The sequence below is a fragment of the Zeus faber genome, assembly GCF_960531495.2.
Source record: "Zeus faber genome assembly, chromosome: 6".
NCBI lineage: Eukaryota > Metazoa > Chordata > Actinopteri > Zeiformes > Zeidae > Zeus > Zeus faber.
In genome coordinates, this window is record NC_137201.1 from 16,362,591 (window position 1) to 16,382,238 (window position 19,648).

The 19,648-nt window shown below is 43.6% G+C and overlaps 2 protein-coding genes across 2 annotated transcripts; one reads left to right on the plus strand and one right to left on the minus strand.

Annotated features, from left to right (window-relative positions):
- Positions 1-829: 829 nt before the first annotated feature.
- On the plus strand, positions 830-2,431 carry rag2 (recombination activating gene 2; the record flags this gene model as incomplete). The annotated part of the gene is made up of 1 exon (XM_080002431.1): positions 830-2,431. The coding sequence occupies one exon, from the start codon at positions 830-832 to the stop codon at positions 2,429-2,431; it is 1,602 nt and encodes a 533-aa protein (XP_079858557.1).
- A 1,670-nt stretch (positions 2,432-4,101) lies between these two features.
- On the minus strand, positions 4,102-8,082 carry rag1 (recombination activating 1; the record flags this gene model as incomplete). The annotated part of the gene is made up of 3 exons (XM_080002807.1): positions 4,102-5,855; positions 6,649-7,751; positions 8,057-8,082. 3 exons carry the CDS (start codon positions 8,080-8,082, stop codon positions 4,102-4,104), a joined length of 2,883 nt encoding a protein of 960 aa, XP_079858933.1.
- Between the last annotated feature and the right edge of the window lie 11,566 nt (positions 8,083-19,648).

Sequence of the window (19,648 nt, forward strand, 5' to 3'; positions counted from 1 at the left end):
CACAAACTCTGTCACCCACTGTCTTGTCAAAGTAAGTGTTGGTAAACGTGCACCCTGGGGATCTCTTTTCAATATTCTACCAAAGTGACTCAAAGAATCCTGCTATAAGGTAAGCATTGCTAAGAATTACAAATTCAAAACTGTGGGTTTATATGAAGGTAATGAACAATAACTCCAATCAACCTGTCATCATTTGAACTTATTCAGTTCATTTGGGAATACATATTTTGTTAATATAGCTGTTTATTATAGATTGCAATGAATTATGGCTAACATATTTCATAGTTTGATGATTTTGGTAATGCAATAGCGTCATTGCTGTACGTAAATAACATTCACTGCCTAAATATACTTATATACTTATATATCCTTATATGTAACTTAAAACACAAATACATAGTATTGTATCTTTAAATGTAGAAATTAGTTGAATTTAAAATGAAATACATTTTATAAGATTTTTTTCATTGTTATTTTTATAATCTTTTTTTGACTTACGTCTATAAAATGGTGAAGAAAAAGATGAGGAGGAATATTGTATAATTTAAAAGCTTAATATAATATGCAATGCAGTATAATGCAAAAATTGAAGTTTTCCCTATTCCATGGGAGAAACTTTGGTTTCACAATATGCACAATATGATTATAGATCAAAAAATGAAATCCTGCTACTGAATGCTTATGCCTGCTTGTTTAAAGTCTGCAGGGTATTTTCTTTGTTCTGCATTCCTCCATCACTCATAAATGAGCGTGAAGTTGACTTACATCAAAACAAGCGACAGCTGAGTGACATGTTTGTTTGTTGTTTTTACTCAGGCACCTGCTGAGCATGTCCCTGAAGCAGCTGACTCCGGTGAACTGTGCCAGCCTCTTACAGCCCGGCTGCACCCTGCTGCAGCTGGACGGAGATGTTCTGCTTTTTGGACAAAAAGGCTGGCCCAAGCGTACATGTCCGACAGGAGTGTTTGGAGTGCGGCTAAATTGCAACGAGCTGAAGCTGAGAGCCATCTCTTTCTCCAACGACTCCTGCTACCTTCCTCCGCTGCGCTATCCAGCTGTGGCCCGCCTCGACCCCTATGACGGGCACCCTGAGAGCTACCTCATCCACGGCGGTCGCACCCCTAATAACGACATCTCGGCCAGCCTCTATCTGCTGACCCTCAGCAGCCGGGGTTGCAACCGCAAAATGACCCTGCGCTGCCAGGAGAAGGAGTTGCTCGGAGAGGTACCAGGTGCACGCTACGGCCATTCCATAAATGTGGTTAAAAGCCGCGGCAAGACAGCCTACGTCGTGTTCGGGGGTAGGTCACATAAGCCTGCTGGAGAGCGGACCACAGAGAACTGGAACAGCGTTACCGACTGTCCTCCGAAGGTGTTCCTCATCGACCAGACGTTCGGCTGTTGCTCGGCTCATGCGATATCGGAGCTCGGTGACGGCCAGTCCTTTCATCTCGGCCTCGCTAGGGAGGACTGCGTGTACTTCCTAGGCGGTCACTCACTCACCTCCGACTCCCGACCCCCTCGACTCTTCCGCTTGCATGTCGAGCTTTTGCAGGGAAGCCCAATGCTTTCCTGTGAGGCGCTAAACTTTGGTTTGTCCGTCTCCAGTGCTATTTTCATCCGTACAGGCCCAACTCACAAGTACATAATCTTGGGGGGATATCAGTCAGACTCTAGCAAGAGGATGGACTGTAGCACAGTCGTCCTAGATGACAAAGGGATTCATATTGAGCCCTTGGAAGCCCCTAAGTGGACAGCAGATATCAGTCACAGTCGTACCTGGTTTGGCAGTAGCTTGGGGGAGGGAAGCGCCTTCATAGGGGTCCCGTCTGAGGGAAGGTCAACCCAACTAGAGTCTCATTACTTCTATCAGGTGTGCTTCCAAAGGGAGGAGGAAGGTGGCGGCGAGGACCGAGCCCAGGGCTGTAGCCAGGAATCAACCGACCTTGAGGACTCTACTCCGCTCGAGGACTCAGAGGAGCTCTATTTTGGCCGTGAGCCCCACGAGCTGGAGGACAGCAGTGACGGAGAAGGGGACACATACAATGAGGAAGACGAGGAGGATCAGTCCCAAACAGGCTACTGGATCAAATGCTGCCTGGGTTGTCAGGTAGACCTCAACACCTGGCAGCCTTATTACTCCATGGAGCTTCACCGACCGGCCATGATCTTTTGTTCCAGAGGGGAGGAAGGCCACTGGGTGCACGCCCAGTGCATGGATCTGTCTGAAACTGTGCTGGTCAGGCTCTCTGAAGGAAAAAGCAAATACTTCTGCCTGGACCACGGGGATCTGCCCCGCCAGGAAATGACCCCACCTCGAAAGGTGCTGCCGCTGAAGCGTAGCCCTATAAAAATAGAAAGAAGGAAGAGTCACCCCTCACTGAAGATGACCCCTGCCAAAAAGAGCTTCTTCAGGAGGTTATTTGACTGATGTCCATTGCTGTGGAAATCAGTAACTGAGTTTTCATGAAGATAATTAAGTTTAATGTTGTATGACATGTTGTGGGTTTAATTTTATATTTGTTTGATTTATGATTTATAATTGTGTTACAAGACAAATGTGTATGTGTATAAAAGTGCACCCTGAAAACTGAAAATGAAAATACTTCATCAGTGCTTTATTGTAAGAAAAATAAAATAGGAACATCTTACCTTGTGTGTATTCTTTAATATACGAATGAATATAATTCAACATCTATTGTTTTTCCTACACCTTTTTTGAGGAAAGCCTTTATATGCTGCATGACAAACTACCCCAGTTACATCATATAATAAAGATAGACAGACAGACACTGTTGATCAATAGATAGATAGATAGATAGATAGATAGATAGATAGATAGATAGATAGATGGATAGATAGATAGATAGATTTTTTTAAATCATGTAATGAGGAGCATTGTGCAGAGTGAGCAACCACTCATCATCCCTTATTAATAAGTCGTATTTTGTTGTGAGCAAAACACGAGACACAATGTGAGGCATGCTTCAATATTCTTTATTGTAAAATAAGGATTTTTGAGGTAAACATTGTACACCATGAAATAAAATAAAATCACTGACTCAAGAAAGAAGATATTCTAAAGAAAAGTTATTTGAAAAAGTGAAAATACAAACAAAAAAGACACGAAGATCCATCAATCAGGCAAATAATCTCTCAATCAATTCATTTTATATCAAGTTTCTTTCGCTCACATCCATCATCTTCCCCTGTAAGTAACGGCGGTGACAAATAAAGAAGAAAAGAGCATAAAAAGAGAAAGGAGACAAGTTAAACAGGGATCTTTTGAAAAGTTTGTGCCAACAAGAAATCTCTGGGGCATTAGGCCTAGTAACAAACCATGCTGTATTTTTATCATATCAACAGAAAGGTCAGTTTATGCCTTATTTTTATGTGCAGAGGTGCGAATAAATATAATTTTTCCTGCACAGTGTAAAACTAAAGGAGATAAAATTGGTTCAAAGTGACCTGGCGTCTATTCAGTCCCTCAGGGACCTCGCTATAAAGAACTCAAGTCATATTTCTCAGAGCGCAGTCATGAAAGAAAGATCATTTTTGTGCCTGTGATTCAATTTTTTTCAAGCCCAAATGATATATTAATACTGTGATCATAAATGGGGTCTCTTTAACACAATTTCTGTCCAATGACTTATGGTGCTTTCATCTGTTTCCATAAATATTCCCTCTGTGTAAATGTATAAATGTGCCACAACCCTGCAATACAATAAACTGCAGCATCATTCACTAAGTGATTTTTCCGCTCCTAAAAGCTTCCTAAAGGGAAGGAAAAAAAAAACTGTTCCCCTGCATCCATGCTTTGTCTTATCTTCACACTCCAGCCATTAACAATATGTTTCATTCACGGAATTACATGATGACAATGGGAATTACATCAGAAGTAAATAAAGGGATTTTGTCTCAATTGTCAAAGTGTATAATGACAATGATCTTCTGTGATAAAGTGCAAAGCTATGGTTTATTCTGTTAAAGTGAATCTAATAAAATGCAATGTCCAAGAAAATACACATCATTGCTACAGATCCAACATGGGCAATAAATTATTGCAGTTATTAGTTTCCCAGAATGTTTATTAAAATAAGATTATGAATTACAAACTGGAACATCCAGAAACACATCTTCATCATCCTGGGTCTCCACTGGCTCTATGCTCGTATGCATAACTTTAGCTGAGGCCTTGTGAGCCTCCATGAACCTCTGCAAATACTTTGAGGTGTAGAGCCAGTGGTGTTTCAAAATATCCTCCAGCTCAAAGAACTTGGACTGGCGGGCATTCATCTTGCGAAAGCGCCTAAAAAGTTTGTTTGCTGACTCGTTACCCTCACTCGCCCAGGCTCCAATAGAGCCATCTCTTTCTATGATTTCCGGGACGTGAGCCAGGGTCTTGTGCAAGTAATTGGTGATCTTTCCTTTGTATCTATATTTGAAGCTTGTGGAGAGGAGCTCAGCAAAGCTTTGGGAGTTGAAGCTGAAGCGACACAGCTGATCGCGACATTCTTTGGCTGGACAGGTGCTGCGCCACACGGGCTTCATCTCCAGGTAGAGCCGCATGAGCCTCCTCAGGGCCTCCCGTCGCTCCTCTGAAGGCACCAACTCACACACCACATCCACAGTCTCCTGGGTCATCAACTTCCGAGCATAGTTCCCATTCATCCTCATTATGGGTTTAAGCTTTAACTTCTGCCTCAGCTGCTTATCAAGGGCCGCCCGCCAGCGACGCCGTTCTTCCCGAGGTGGGTTGTCTTTCCGAAACACCTCCCCGATCTCATCTTGGAAAATTTTGTAGAACTCTGTGGCATTGCCAATTTCACAGTGTAACGCATCCAGAGTGGGATGGGTTTCCAGGAAAGGCTTGGCAGAGATCCCTTTCACTCTGTCTCGCAGCTCTTCGGCAGACTCTGAGAATGGATTGGTCCTCCACAACTCATAGCGCTCTAGATTCTCATCATGGCTGCGGGTGACTGAGTGAAGCACCATGTTTTGAGAGGCCTCTGCTCGAGTAGTATCGCAGAGAGTGCAGATATAAGCTGACCCGGAGGCCTCCAGGCCCTCAAGCTCACGCACCATCTTCTCATCATAGCCAGTGCCTTTGAATTGGAAGCAGAACGAGCGAGAAAGACCACCAATCGAGAGGATGAGTTGGCTCCGCTTCATCGCATCCCGCTCCGCCACCAAAGGGCCCAACACGGTGGTGAGAGTCTCGCGGTCTGACTCATCGACAAACATGATACACAGGGGCTTACAGGACAGCTCGGAGTTTGGTTTTGGCTCTCTGAAGACGGTTACTGCCTTCTCCTCTCCATCTGCCAGCACAGACACAGACATGATAGTAAACGAGAAGCGCACAGCTTTCTCTGGCACCGCTGGACCTCCACCGTGCTTCTCACTGACATCTCCCATGCCATCACATGATTCTTTTATCATAACAGTGAAGCCCGAGGTACAAGTGTTGTCTTCGAGAGCCCTTTTCCTCAGCCCCTCCACGATGTCCTCTTCCAGATCCTTTAAGGCGGACACCAGGGCAACATCATAGCGAAAACGGCGAGTGATGGTTTCAGCAGGGGCATCATCAACAGAGGTCGCCCACCCAGAAAGCCCATTGATGATACCCACGTGGCAGGATGCCGACACATTTTTGAGGGCAGGCTGCCACTCAAATGTGTGATGGCCGGGAAGGAGCTCTTTCTCCACAGCTCGAAGGGTGTGAAGGGGTTGGAAGACCTGGCGACCACTGGTGGCTTTGACGGTGCGGTACATCTTGTGGTATTGGCTACAGCTCAGAAATGTATTGACACGAATGGCCAGACACACAGCAGGATGCAACCCAATGACCCTACCTGCAGAATGAAACACAGGGGTGGGAGAAGAGGTTTTGCTTTAGTCCTTGATAGTCCTTCAAATACTGAATCAAACATATGCGTTCCTTATCCTATTAATTTGGCCTCTTAATAAATGCCACAAAACAGAATGTTATAACACAGAGATAATTAAAAATGTAACACACAAACGAGGGAGCATCACAGTCAAAAGTCAAAAGTCCAAGTGAACCAATCCAATAGTTCTTAATTCCCAATGTTATGTGGGGGCAGAGGGGGGTTGCTGAAGCTCGCAAAAGTGATGTATTGGCTCTAGATTAAAACAGACACCAGCTGGCCTCTAGTCCCTAGAGAGGAGGATGGTGTTGTCTGTGTAATTTGCAGATACAAGAGCTGCTGATGTTGTTTTGATACTAAAAGCCCCTTGACAAGAGTTGTTATTTTGCATTAAAGGGGAAGCTAGAAGGAGAGATGGATTAGAGGCAGGCAGACAGAGTAAAAGTGGGATAAGGAGGGTTGGGAGGAGGTTGGGCATGTAATAAGACTGGTCCGTTAAATCAGGCATTTATAAAATGCTTTGGTTTTTTGTCTGTTTTACTATAAGAATCTCACGCAGTGTACTCACGCTCTATTCAAACCCCAAACCTTTTAAGAAAATTGTTGTTTATTAAATCAGTATGCTCCTCTTCGATAGGCAGAAACAATTATCAATAAATAAAACATCTTAATTTTCTTGTTTTTGTGTATGTATGGAGGGGAGGGTTACCTAAATGTCAAACTTAGAGCGACCGACCCCTTTAATAGCTTTAATTACCTTGCATTATGGCTTCCAGTTCATCCGCCTTACGGTGCTCGTTCTCGGATCTCAGTGAAAGCAGATACAACGTCAAACACACAGATTTTATGTCACCGCCTTCCTCTTTATCTGCATACACCTTCACCTGGTTCTTCAGGTCCCTCAGCCGATGTTTCTGACTGCGACGGGTCAGCGAGAGCAGGTGCTGCCGTGGTCTCCCTCCTTTATTGATCGGTACGTAGCTATTGAAATTCTTCTCCAATGATTTATCTTCCTTGTTCTCTTCCTCCTCCTGATGGCCAAGAGCATGGGCCCGAAATGAGTCCAGCCTTACCCTTTCCCCACATCTACTTTGGGGGCAGAGCAGGGGGAGAGAGTGAAGCAATGCCAAGAACACTTTGGCAGGCGGGGTGAGGTCATTTGAGGCGCAGGGAAGGTTACAGGCCGGACAGTAAGGTCCCAGGGTGCGGCTATACTTCAGTATACAGCTGCGGCAGAACAGGTGTCGACACGGGGACTGAACCGGTTCAGAGAGCAGGTGGTCACATACCAGGCAAGTGACAGCGTGAAGAAAGTCCACAGGGAGCTGCTCAGAGATCAGCTTGGTGCTAAGGTGGTCTCTCTGGCAGTGGGTGATGCCTTTCACCCACTGTTCTCTCTGGTTTCTGACACCAGGGCTTTGGTGAAGTCCAAGGGCTCTCCTCTCACCAGAAGTATTATCGTAGGGGTCCCACTTGGTTCTCTTCGCCCGATGCTGCACTCGAGAATGGGGTCTCTTCGTCTTTTTCCCACTCTGATTGACTGAAGACTTGGAATAGCAAAGGAGACATAGGGAAGAATGGGGTGTCCAGTTGGGAACTCTGACCCTTGTGAAGCTGCAGAAACCTCCTCCACGTATGACAGCCATCCAGCATCGGTGGCAGAACAATGGAGGGTGGACACTTTCTATGTCCCCGATCACATCCACTTTGAAAACCTTCAGGATGACCTCTGGCCAGCTAGTGAACTTGCAGCCCATCCTTTGCAACTGCAGCCTGCTAGAGGCGTCAAGTTCCCCCTGGACCTCGTGCACTGGGCCTTTGGCTTTTCTTAGAGCCACCCCACAGAGCCTGCACAGACACCTACACATAGGAAATAAAGCAGCACATGTTGACATTTAATTCATTATTTATTCAAAAAAAATATTTAACTAATAGTTTTTCACACTGACTTTTTAGTATGCAGCATGCTCTCTCATACAAAAAGAGGGTATATTTGGTATGGTATGGTATAGTATAGTATAGTGTGGTATGGCATAGTGTAGTGTAGTGTATTTTAGTGTAGTATAGCATAGTATAGTACATTATAGCATAGTATGGTATAGCATAACATAGCATAGCGTAATATGATATATTATTTTGTGCTATACTACATTGAACATACACACCTGAGCTGGTTCATGTGGGAGTCCATCTCCTGTAGTTTTGCATCTATTCTTTGACCCGAACCTTCGACATTTTCTTTACTTTTTCCTCCCAGGCACAATTTCATTACACTCTGTGGAAGACACACACTATCTTCCACCATTGACCTCGGGTCAGAAGCAGCAGAGGTTTCTGACCGCTCTTCTCTCTCAGCCTGTGTTTCGCTTGGCATCGGGGCCTTCTCCATGGATCTTACCCTGAACAGCTTAAACTTCCAGTGAGAGAACTTTAAATGGCCATGCTGGAGTTCAGCTGGCATAGAGGATCTTGGACAATCTGTCTTGAGGTTCTCCTCTGCCATGACGTGAGGTAGGTGTCACACCCTGCATGGGAGAGGAGAGGGGAGGAGAGAAAGGAGTTTAGGACCGGGGAGAAGGCAGCATAGGATTGGAGAAGACAGAGGGAGAGCTTAGTTAGAAGTACTATAAAAGTATGAAATAATTTCAGCTGTCTGCAAGAAGCCCATTATTAGATGTAGAGAAGAGCTTTAAGGTTTTAAATCCTCAGATATTCGACTTCCTTTTCACTGTTGAGCCAATGACACCACCTAGCAGCTTTACTTGAGTCAATTTGAATTTACACACCAAGTAGTACAAAATCCCCACTGTGCCGAGAGCAGCCCTGAGCCCTGATCAAGAGTGCTGCATTACACCTTTAGTGGCATTTGGATTTGCTGTAACAGGAATGCACAAGAAAAAGTGTGAACATCAACACATAGAGGGAATCTTATTATCTCCAACCCCATCACTCTGGGAACAAAAGCTATATTATTCCCTTGACACAGCAGGTTTTGCTAAATTGCCCACTTTATCCCTGCAAGACATCAATCAAACACATTAACATTTTCTTGGCTTCGGAAAGCGAACTACTGGGCCACAATCTCAAGGGCATTTAAAACACACTTACAAACACATAGGAAACCTTATCCTTTACTTATCCTTTAACAAAGTTATTTACTCAACAGGAGGAAAACATGCAAGCAAACAATATGAATAATTACTCAATTAGGTTTTGCTTTAAAGCATGGCTATAAGCTCTAGGCACGACAGTATATACAAACCATTACATGACAGTCAAAAAAGACCATTACATTTTTTTTTGTCTTACCATGGCACATCTATGGACCACACGCTGTCCCATTTTCCTTCTATCCATCTTTGTGCCACGGTAGCTCAATATGCTCTCTCCCTGGGAGGGTTTGAATCTGGCATCCTGCTTAATTCCTCTGCTCAGTGTGTTTTTCACATGGTGAAGCCTCCTCTGAGAGGCACAGCTGAGGCCGTCTGCATGCATTTCAGCTGGGCCCTTACCTTGTTTTTTAGTCTCAGCTGGCGTCGGCTCCCCTGGGGGGTTTCTCCGCATGGGAGGACAGGGGGAAGCCTCGGAGCCGGGCCCGAAACTCTGTGTGCTGTATGTTTTGGTGTCTGTTGAGCGAGTGCCTTCTCAGCTTGGTGCACAAAGGGCTGTGGTTCCATGCGGTGGGATCGCTCCCGTCGCCCGCCATGTGTCTGGTATTTATACCATTCCTAATGCTCTCCCAACAGTCAATTCTGCCACCTGATGTGGCAGCTGATTTGGAGAAAAAAACAACAAGTTCACCCCTGAAAACAGTACATAGACAACACAAACATGTGCACGCACACAAAATAGAGCCGTTAACACACAAGCACATGTGGAATGATGTCAACCCCAAACTGATCAACCACCACAACACAGGGATCCCCGTCTGAGAAACTAAGATGCCACCTCAGCCTCGTTTTCTTATTTACAGCTGCAGGTTCACCTCAAACAGGTGGCCATATGCTGAGAAAGAAATGCTTCTATAGAGCTCCACTGCTCCTATTACTATGGCTATGGGATGGGTAAAATGCAGAGAAAGAATTTCCCCAAGATGGACAGGTAAAGTACACTTTAGTTTTGAAATACCGTCATGTTGCCAGTAAAGAATGCCTTGTATGGCTGATTGTATGTGTAAGAAATGCTCTAAAATACAATAAAATAAAATTGATAAATACTGCCAATATTATTCAAATAAAACTCAACCATCCATTGCTTCATACAAAAAATAGAAAAACTGGAAACGCTGTCATTTAATATAAATTGTATATAAATATTTTTATATAAGGGATAATGTGCAACATCCTGTCAGGGGTTATTTTGTAATAATGACCGGCTGGCTGTACATTATCCCACATATTACAAGGCTACTAACTAAATAAAATAATTTATTGAGATGGAATATGGATTTGAAATTATTTCACATCTAGTATGATGGTTCAAGAGCTTCTGCTAAGAAAAATAGGCCACAACACCGCAGCGAACTATTCGACCTACAAAAAAGACTTCTCCCTGCATATGACATACACGGATCAGCCACAACATTAAAACCACTGACAGGTGAAGTGAATAACATTGCTCATCTCATTCCAGTGGCACCTGTCAAGGGGTTTGATATATTAGGCTACGTAGACTGGTCAGAGTGTCCATGCTGACCTCTGTCCATCGCCGAAAACACCTACATTGGCCACATGAGCATCAGAACTGGATCATGGAGCAATGGAAGACGGTAGCCTGGTCTGATGAATCACATTTTCTTTTACTTATCATGTGGATGGTCGGGATGGTGTGTGCATTGTTTACCTGGGGAAGAGATCGCACCAAGATGCACTATGGGAAGAAGGCAAACAGGCGGAGGCAGTGTAATGCTCTGGGAAATGATCTGCTGGGAAACCTTGAGTCCTCCTCCTCCCCTTACTATTTACCACCTACCTAAACATTGCAGGCCAAATATACAGTAGCAATGGTATTCCCTGATGGCAGTGGGCTCTTTCAGCAGGATAATGCATCCTGTCACACTGCAAAAATTGTTCAGGAATGGTTTGAGTAACATGACAAAGAGTTGAAGGTGTTGACTTGGCCTCCAAATTCCCCAGATCTCGATCCGATCGAGCATCCGTGGGATGTGCTGGAGCCTCATGCCCGATCCATGGAGACCCCACCTCACAACCTACAGCACTTAAAGGATCTGCTGCTAACGTCTTGGTGCCAGATACCACAGGACACCTTCACAGGTCTTGTGGAGTCCATGCCTCCACGGGTCAGAGCTGTTTTGGCAGCACAAGGGGGAAATACACAATATTAGGCAGGTAGTTCTAATGTTGAGGCTGTTAAGTGTAGAACTAATTTACTGTTATTCATTTGAAATTTGACAATATCCGCATTCATGTTTTCAAGTCTTCCATTGTAGTTTCTATGTAGCGTCACAAGATATCACCGCTGGGTAGCGTTAGCATAATCATAATAGGCTTCGGGATGCGAAGGATGCTAAACCAGGCGGGAAAAGGGGTTGCCTGTCATTATTAACACACAGCGGTCCTAACTCAGAAATTACTGACCAAAGATTGTCGCTACTGAATCGAGTATTCCACAGAGCCTTGTAAAAAACAACAAGTGTTAATGTAATACTAACATCATAGGAGGAAATTTGATAATATTACTAATGCAAAGGCGTTTTTCCTGTATAAATGCTCCCAGGACATTTCGGGTAGCACCTTTCATCATTCAATCGTAATCTCCCAGCCTCCATTAAGAGCGAATTTTAATTAGACATCATCATTTGATCTAATTTCTCAGTGGGGTAGGGGAGCATTTGCCCAAGATCACTCTTGTTTGTAATTATCCGGGGGATTAATCTGCACTGTTCGCTCTGGGAGCCTGTTGCCGTGATGTTGGATGCGCCAGCCAAGTCATTAGCCAGGCAGTCAGCGGCCAACCAACCACGCCTTGGGCTCCCCCGACTCCTGTATGCCTAACAGGGGAGCGGGATGATCACTGGCAGCACAACGTGCCGCGACCTTTGACAACGTTGTGAGTGTGTTTGAAATAACAATAAACCGATTGACAAAAAGAAAAACCCTGAAAAACAGCCATTTACATTTAGCTAAATGTAGTGGTTCATTATAGGGGATCTACTATGTTCCTTTCTACACATGTTAATATAGGTCTCTGAGGTCCCCAAAACATGCTTTTGAAGTTTTTTGCTGAAAATACCACTGAGATTATGAATTCGAGCCTGCAAAACAGGCTGTTTCTGTGTGTAGCTTTAATTGTGAAGGAGCAGCCAAGCCCCTAGTTCTGAGCCAATGGGGTTTGAACACAAGTTCATGTAAATGTCGGAAAATAAAATAATACAAAATAAATAAATACATCTACAATAAAAACACCCTATTTTTATTGGTTTTGTTTGGAGAAACGCACAGCAGATGGGCTGGAGCGGATGACCATATGAAGGAACCCGAGATGGGCCGACATCAGCTCTCGCAGAGAGCAGAAAAAACCTTTGAAAACCAAGCGTTCAGAGCGGTCGGAAGCCTGAATGATTTGTTCAAAGCGATTACTTTGTCATTGATTCACTTCATTATTTGACACTTTGGCCACATCTGATTTGAACATCCAACATTGTAGCATGATATACACAGTATTACAGAAAATAAGGACAAGAATAATAGGTCCCCTTTAAACCAGTGTTTTTCAGCCACTGTGCCATGAGACCTCACCTGGTGTGCTAAATGTCACTTAAAAACTAAAACAAATTTGCAGCACAAGAGATCATTTCCATTAATTTATTAATAATAGAAAATCGCTCTTGAGTTCTAAGATCAAATTTGCAGGGCTGCACTAATTCGGCCAATAAATCACTTTCAGCCAGAATACCGAGAACTTCCAAGTTGAAAGTGAAAACTTTTTGTAGTGATGAACGGTTGGCCTCATTTCTTGAGATTCGGTTCCTGAGGAGTCACTCAGTAAAAAGCGATTCGATTTTTCGACTCTTTGTCAGTTCGATTTAGTTGGTGCAACTCGCTCGCCTACAGTACTGTTTTGCCGGAGCGACTCCCGACTCCTGAGTCACTCGAACGATTTGTTCACTACGAACGAAACGTTTGTGAGTCATGCATCACTAACTTTTAGTAGGCCACAATTACTTGGTTTGTGACGTTTTGTGATGTTTTACTAGTTCATGGGGTAGTAGTGCGCCATGGGATTATTTTTTATTGGAAACAGTGTGCCGTGGCAGAATGAAGGTAGGGAAGCACTGCGCTGAAACGTTGTTTTTTGAGGTACACCAAGACTTTTTATTTCCAGATGATGGATTGTTGGGACGGTCCAAGTCTTTTTATAGTTGATATTTAGATTTATGGTAGCCACGTGCCTTCTCAGGTAAGCGACACACACACACAAACACACACACACACACACACACACACACACACACACACACACACACACACACACACACACGGTAGTGGTGGTAGACAGGCAGAGAGCTGCAGATGTCCGCCTAACAAACAAGCAGTGACCCCCTTCGAGACCGGCATCGCTCCACGTCTGCTAATTGACTTGTTATTGATCAACTCAATGACAGTTTGATTAATGGGCGGAGGGAGCGGCGGAGACAGCCACCTGGCACGGAGCTGAGTGTTATGGATGTGGGGAGTGGACGTGGGGAGCGGGTTCAGGCGCAGGCACAAGGGGAGCCACATCTGGAGCCCAGAGTGACGCTGCTCCTCCACAGTGTAAACAGGTCCCCACAACGCTGCTGTGGGAGCTGTTGGTGTTTGTTAGGGATATTACACTGAAGGTTAACGGTTGTTTTTTATTCTTCTTCTTTTTACGATTCTTCTTACATTTCATAATATTTTGTACTTTTCAGAAGATATTATGTAATTAATAAAAATATATATACAGTATATATATATAGAATGGAAGGATGGCAGAAAACCAAAACTGTATGAACATTTTGCTATTCATTTAATGTTTAATGCAATTTTAAAATTAGAAAAAACATTTAACTTGCTTGTTTGAAAAATGAAAATTCTTTTGGAAGATACCACAGAATATTTTTAACAATGTTTTTCCTTTTGGGGAGAAAGGAAGGATGGCAGTAAACACATAACTCTATTGTAACATATTGTTATTTACAAAGAAAAATGTTGAACCAGTTCCCCGTCAATGGCAGTGTGTTTGTGTGTGTGTGTGTGTGTGTGTGTGTGTGTGTGTGTGTGTGTGTGTGAGAGGAAGAGAGAAACAACAATTTTTGTGTTATCATTTTCAATTGAAATGTACAATTACAAAAATATTAGGCACTTGTGAAATATTTGTATTTTTTTGGTTGATATTGGAGAATTGGGGGTTTTTTTGGCAGCGGGTGGGGGTTGCTGCCTTTGGGGAGAACAGAAGGAATCCCGAAGTAAACAGTTCCCCACAATGGCAGCGTGTGAGTTTGTTTGTGTGTGTGTGTGTGTGTGTGTGCGTGCGTGCGTGCGTGCGTACGTGCGTGCGTGTGTTGAAAGAGGAAGTGAAAACATTTTCAAACAACAATTTTCTGTCACACCTACCCAGCCTGCTCCCCCTGATCCGTTTGCTGTGTGTGAGTATGGTTTTCCATCCTCTGTTCAGGCCCTGGGACCACAACCTGATGATCATCGGTGACCAGGCCCACTCCACTCGGAGTACAGCACCCGCCAGCAATTAGTGACCCTAACGCTCTGCTGCTCCCCTCCTCTGGTGCCAGATCGTCTTCGACTACCGATCACGCTTCTAGTCTCCCTGTCATTCACGTGTTTCCTGATCCTGTGTTTCCTGATCACGTGTTTCCTGATCCTGTGTTTCCTTAACCTGTGTTTCCTGATCACGTGTTTCCTGATCCCGTGTTCTCTGATCGTGTATTTCTTGATCCTGTGTTTCCTCATCCTGTGTTTCCTGATCCCGTATTGACTGATCCCTTGTTTCCTGATCACGTGTTTCCTGATCCCGTGTTTCCTAATCCCTTGTTTCCTAATCCCTTGTTTCCTGATCCCGTGTTTCCTCATCCCGTGTTTCCTGATCCCGTGTTTCCTGATCCCGTGTTTCCTATCCTGTGTTCCCTGATCATGTGTGTGGTGTCGGGATGGTGTGGTTTGAGCAGCCACACCTGACCTGGATCTAGATAATTGGGGACCCAGGATCAGAGTGGTTGCATACCTGTTGCTCGTTGGTTGGTCTAACGAGAAACAGGAAAAACCTCCATCCCTTGGGGGCTTGGGGCTTTCCTGTAGCCGTGGGGTGTCTATGCGGCTGCAGGACTCAGGGGTGGCTTCAGGGCCCTTTCCGCTGCTTGGAGGTGTCACCACATGATACCGACCTTATACACGAGAACCAGTTTGGATAAGTCCTGTAACCTCATCGGTGGACACTTTTCACACACACACACACACACACACACACACACACACACACACACACACACACACACACACGCACACACACACACACACCGCGCACACACACACAAACACACATACAGGCGTCCTCATCACAGGGCGCACGCCACCAGCACCTGCTTTGAACGCACCCCAGCACCCTCCTGGTTACATCCCTCACCTTTTCTTCCTCATTTACGGCCATAACTATGACAGGAAGAGACCGCCTGCCCAATTGCTGTTCCTGTTTTAATTAACTCTGTTTTTTTTCGATACATGTTGTCGTCCGATGTTTATGATTTTCCATGCACATGTTGTTTTTTGGTTCTATGTTAATTTGTCTCACCTGTGGTGATTCCCCCCCTCTTGGAGTAGGGATTAGTTGTTTATAGACCCAAAGATGGTAAAATAGTGCACAAAAGTGGGGTTTGGTGGCGGTTCTGTACAACCAAAAGCTGTGCTCTTGTCATCCTACAGGTCGTCCACAGGACAGAGTTATTGCAGTAGTTCTTGACGCTTTAAGAATTAATAAAGAGTTGCATTGCAGGTTCAGAACTTGAACTCCACTTGCAGACTAACTCTGTCCTAGATGCAATAGCATACAAATACTGTGTTTTATGCCCAGCATGCTGACAGCACAGGTTAAAAAAAAAAAAAAAAACGACAACAAGGGGCCTCAGGAGGGAGGCTCCACCCACTAAACACACCATCCTAAAACAGTATGGTTTAGAGCAAGGGTGCCCGATACGTCAATCGCGATCGACCAGTAGATCACAAAGGTAGTGCGGGTAGATCGCATCATCATCATCTATCCTCCACTTGGCATTTGCCACTTGACTGACCTACAGTGAGGCCAGTCTGCTGTTGCTTAAAACTTTGTTCATTGGGTTACTATCACAACTACTTAGATCTCCTCTCTTCTTACACACAGGTCACCACGTAGAAAATGCGTAAGGTACTGCAAAACTATAGCATGCTAAGTTAGCCTTCCAATTTATATCTGCTAAAGAAGGGATATAAAAATTGAGTGGGGGAGCCGGACCAAGAAAGAAACCAAAAACTTACCATTTTCATGCATAATGGGGGGAGGACTTTTTTTTACCATGTCATATTCAAAGTGCGTTTGTCTGATCTGTCAATCTACCGTTGCTATTCCAAAAAAGGGAAATGTGGAAATGCACTTTCGAACTGTTCATAAAAACTACGACACTGATTTCCATCTGAAAAGCGAGCTGAGAAGGAGAAGGGTGACTGAACTGAAATCGCAGCTCACACAGCGGAATCCAAACGCAAAGGCAGCCACCGAAGCATCGTTCCGGGTGGGTTACTCCATCATTAAGCGTAAGAAGTCCTTCAAAGATGGAGAGATGGTAAAAGAGGCCTTCGTTGAGGCAGCTGGCTCATTGTTTCGGGACTTTAAAAATAAACCAGAAATATTATCTTCAATCAAACTCTTCAGCTATCAAGAAGTACAGTTACATGGTGCTGTGAAGTAATGGGTGATGATTTGACACAGCGGCTTTTGAAGGGCATCGTGGACTGTGAGTGTTTCTCATTGCAATTAGATGATGCCCATGAAAGAACATCGGACATTTTTCAGTCTTTCAAAAACTTTATCAAGAAAACCCATCTCCCAGTGTGTAAATGGATGTCAATCACCACAGACAGTGCGCCCGCAATGGATTCAATGGATTCAATGGATTTATTACCAAGTGGAGGGAGGGTGATGCTTTCCCCGACTTCCTTAACTACCACTGCATGACCTATATTAACTTGTTAAAAAGGCACATAATAGGTCCCCTTTAAGAAAAGAGTAGGCACTTGCTTGTAAAATATGTTCCGGAAGATATTATTTAATATTCAGGCGGGTTTTTTTCTTTTTGGGGTTCGTTAAGCCAATGTAAACAACGCCAAATCGAAGAGGAAGATCGTCCTCAAATAATAATTTTCAAATTACAAAAGATTTGTCAAATGCTTGTTAAATATTTATTTATTTTTCAGGAAGACATTATATCATGTTTATTTAGGTTTGAGCCTTTTGCGAGCTCCGGAAATATGGCAGAAAAGTACACCAACAATTTGTATAATAACAATGATATTATTATTATTATTATTAGGGGTCCAGCCAATACGTAATTATTCCATTATTGTGTCTGTTGTTCTGTAGTGGTTAGAGAGTACAAACTAGCCGTTTGCATGCGTATTTATATACCTTCTTACTTGATAGAAGTATAAGATTCAAGATTCAAGAGGTTTATTTTTCACATTCTTTTACATACGGTCACACATACTATATGCGGTTAAATGTCATGGCACCCGGAGTTTATGCACAATTATCTCTAAAAATAGTAAAAACACTAAAATGTGCGTAATCAACAGGAGTCGTTCGCGTAGGCGGCCGCAAGGATGGCGCCACAATCGTGATTCTGGGTTCTATAATTATATAATAGAATTAATCGTCTGTGTTGTGTTAAATATAGATTTAAATCATCCTAAATTAAACTTACCCTAACTTACCTCCTTACTTACCTCGGTCTGTTCTTGGGCCCTACACTGAAGTAGTATAGTCCGTGGATCTGTTCAATTGATATTTTATCTCCGTGGCCCCCATAAATTTCCTGGATTAATCAAAAATACGAAAAACAGTATTCCACAAAACCTTGTGAAACCATGTCGAGTCCAATCGACTCGAATGTACGACTGAGTGATGGGTTCAAGATCCAGCGAGACATCGGAAAGATAGAAGCCGTGATATGGTAAATACTCACAGAAATACCATAACGTTGTTTGTATTTCATGGAAACATAACTTATTGAAAATTTAACTCAAGGAAAAAAGTCACCACTAAGATTACGTAAGTTCGACTACCTTTGTAAACATCCGTAGATACGTCACTCCAAACATGTGACACGAACAGCCAATCATACAGACCAGAGAAACAACCATGCGACACAACAGTACAGCAGGCGGACCGGTCCTACCTCCGCTCTCTCCCCGGCCGGGCAGAACGCAGCAGGGATGAGGTTCCCTGGAGCTTACGTGGCGGGTCTTGCTAAAACACTAATTTGAACTCGAAGTTGCACTCCTCCCAACCTGAATCCGGCACAGCCCCCATCCCTGCAAAAAGGAGAGCGATTAAAGAAACAATCCGAGGTAGGATTCGCTTCAAACGTCTGCGCATATAATCACAGAGCGCAAATTCGGGAACCTCGGAACCTCCGAAACATGTAATACCTACTTAACATGACTCAATTGGACTGTGTATTGCTGCCTGCAGCTATATTTATTATTATTATTACTACTTATAGTCATAGTCATAGTGTTTTAGTATATTGTTATTATTATTATTATTATTATTATTATTATTATTATTATTATTATATAGGCATTGTGCACCTCATCAATTGGTACCTAGATGTATATTGTATATAGTTTGAAGAATCCCATTTAATCAATCCATCTCTGGAAGAGAAGATAGAATAAAGAAGAGAGAGAGAAGAGGTAGAGGAAGCGATGGGGTGATGTGGTGTAAAGCCGGGGCTTAGGGCCGATTGCAGGCTGTGACAGGGAGAGGAGGGAAGAGATCAGGGCTCCCAGGCAGAACGAGGGAAGCCAGAGGTCCACGGAGGAGGTGAAGAACCATCCCACAGATACAGTACACACAGGCACAACGGCTTAAGGAAAAAAGGAAACAGTAGAAGAAGAAAAGTGCCAATAAGCGGACATGTGAGATTCTACCTAAGCTGCTCCCCCATTCTGTATCTTGTCTCTACCACAAAGAAAATGTCACCATCAAGCACATTTCTCTCTCTGCCGAGCATTACATATCAATTACATTTTCTTTTATTTCATTTGTATTTATCTATTAATTTATTTCCATATACATTTATTTATTCACGAATTTTAATGAAACAAAAAATATATAATGCTGAAATGAAATGAAATTCATTCAAATTTGATTGAATCAACAGAAAAAACAACTTTTTCAAGTTTTAAAAGCGACGTCGTTCACCCACTGATTTCTTTGGGGAGATTTCCACTTAATTTCATTTTCAGCAGCTGTGGTCTCCCCCTCCCTCCCCTCGTTCTCCCTTCTGGCTGGTCCCCTCCCTCCGTCCTCCTCCTCCCTCCTTCATCCCCAGCCATGATTTCTTACCCTCACTCTGTTCCTCTTCCTCTCCCAAGCAGCACTCATAATCATTCATTTGATTATTTTAATTAGCAAAAGATCGTTCTGGATCAGATATTAGAGGGGGAAAAAAGAGAGAATCCGATCCGATCTTAAAACCAATCTACCCTGAAAAATTACAGAAATGT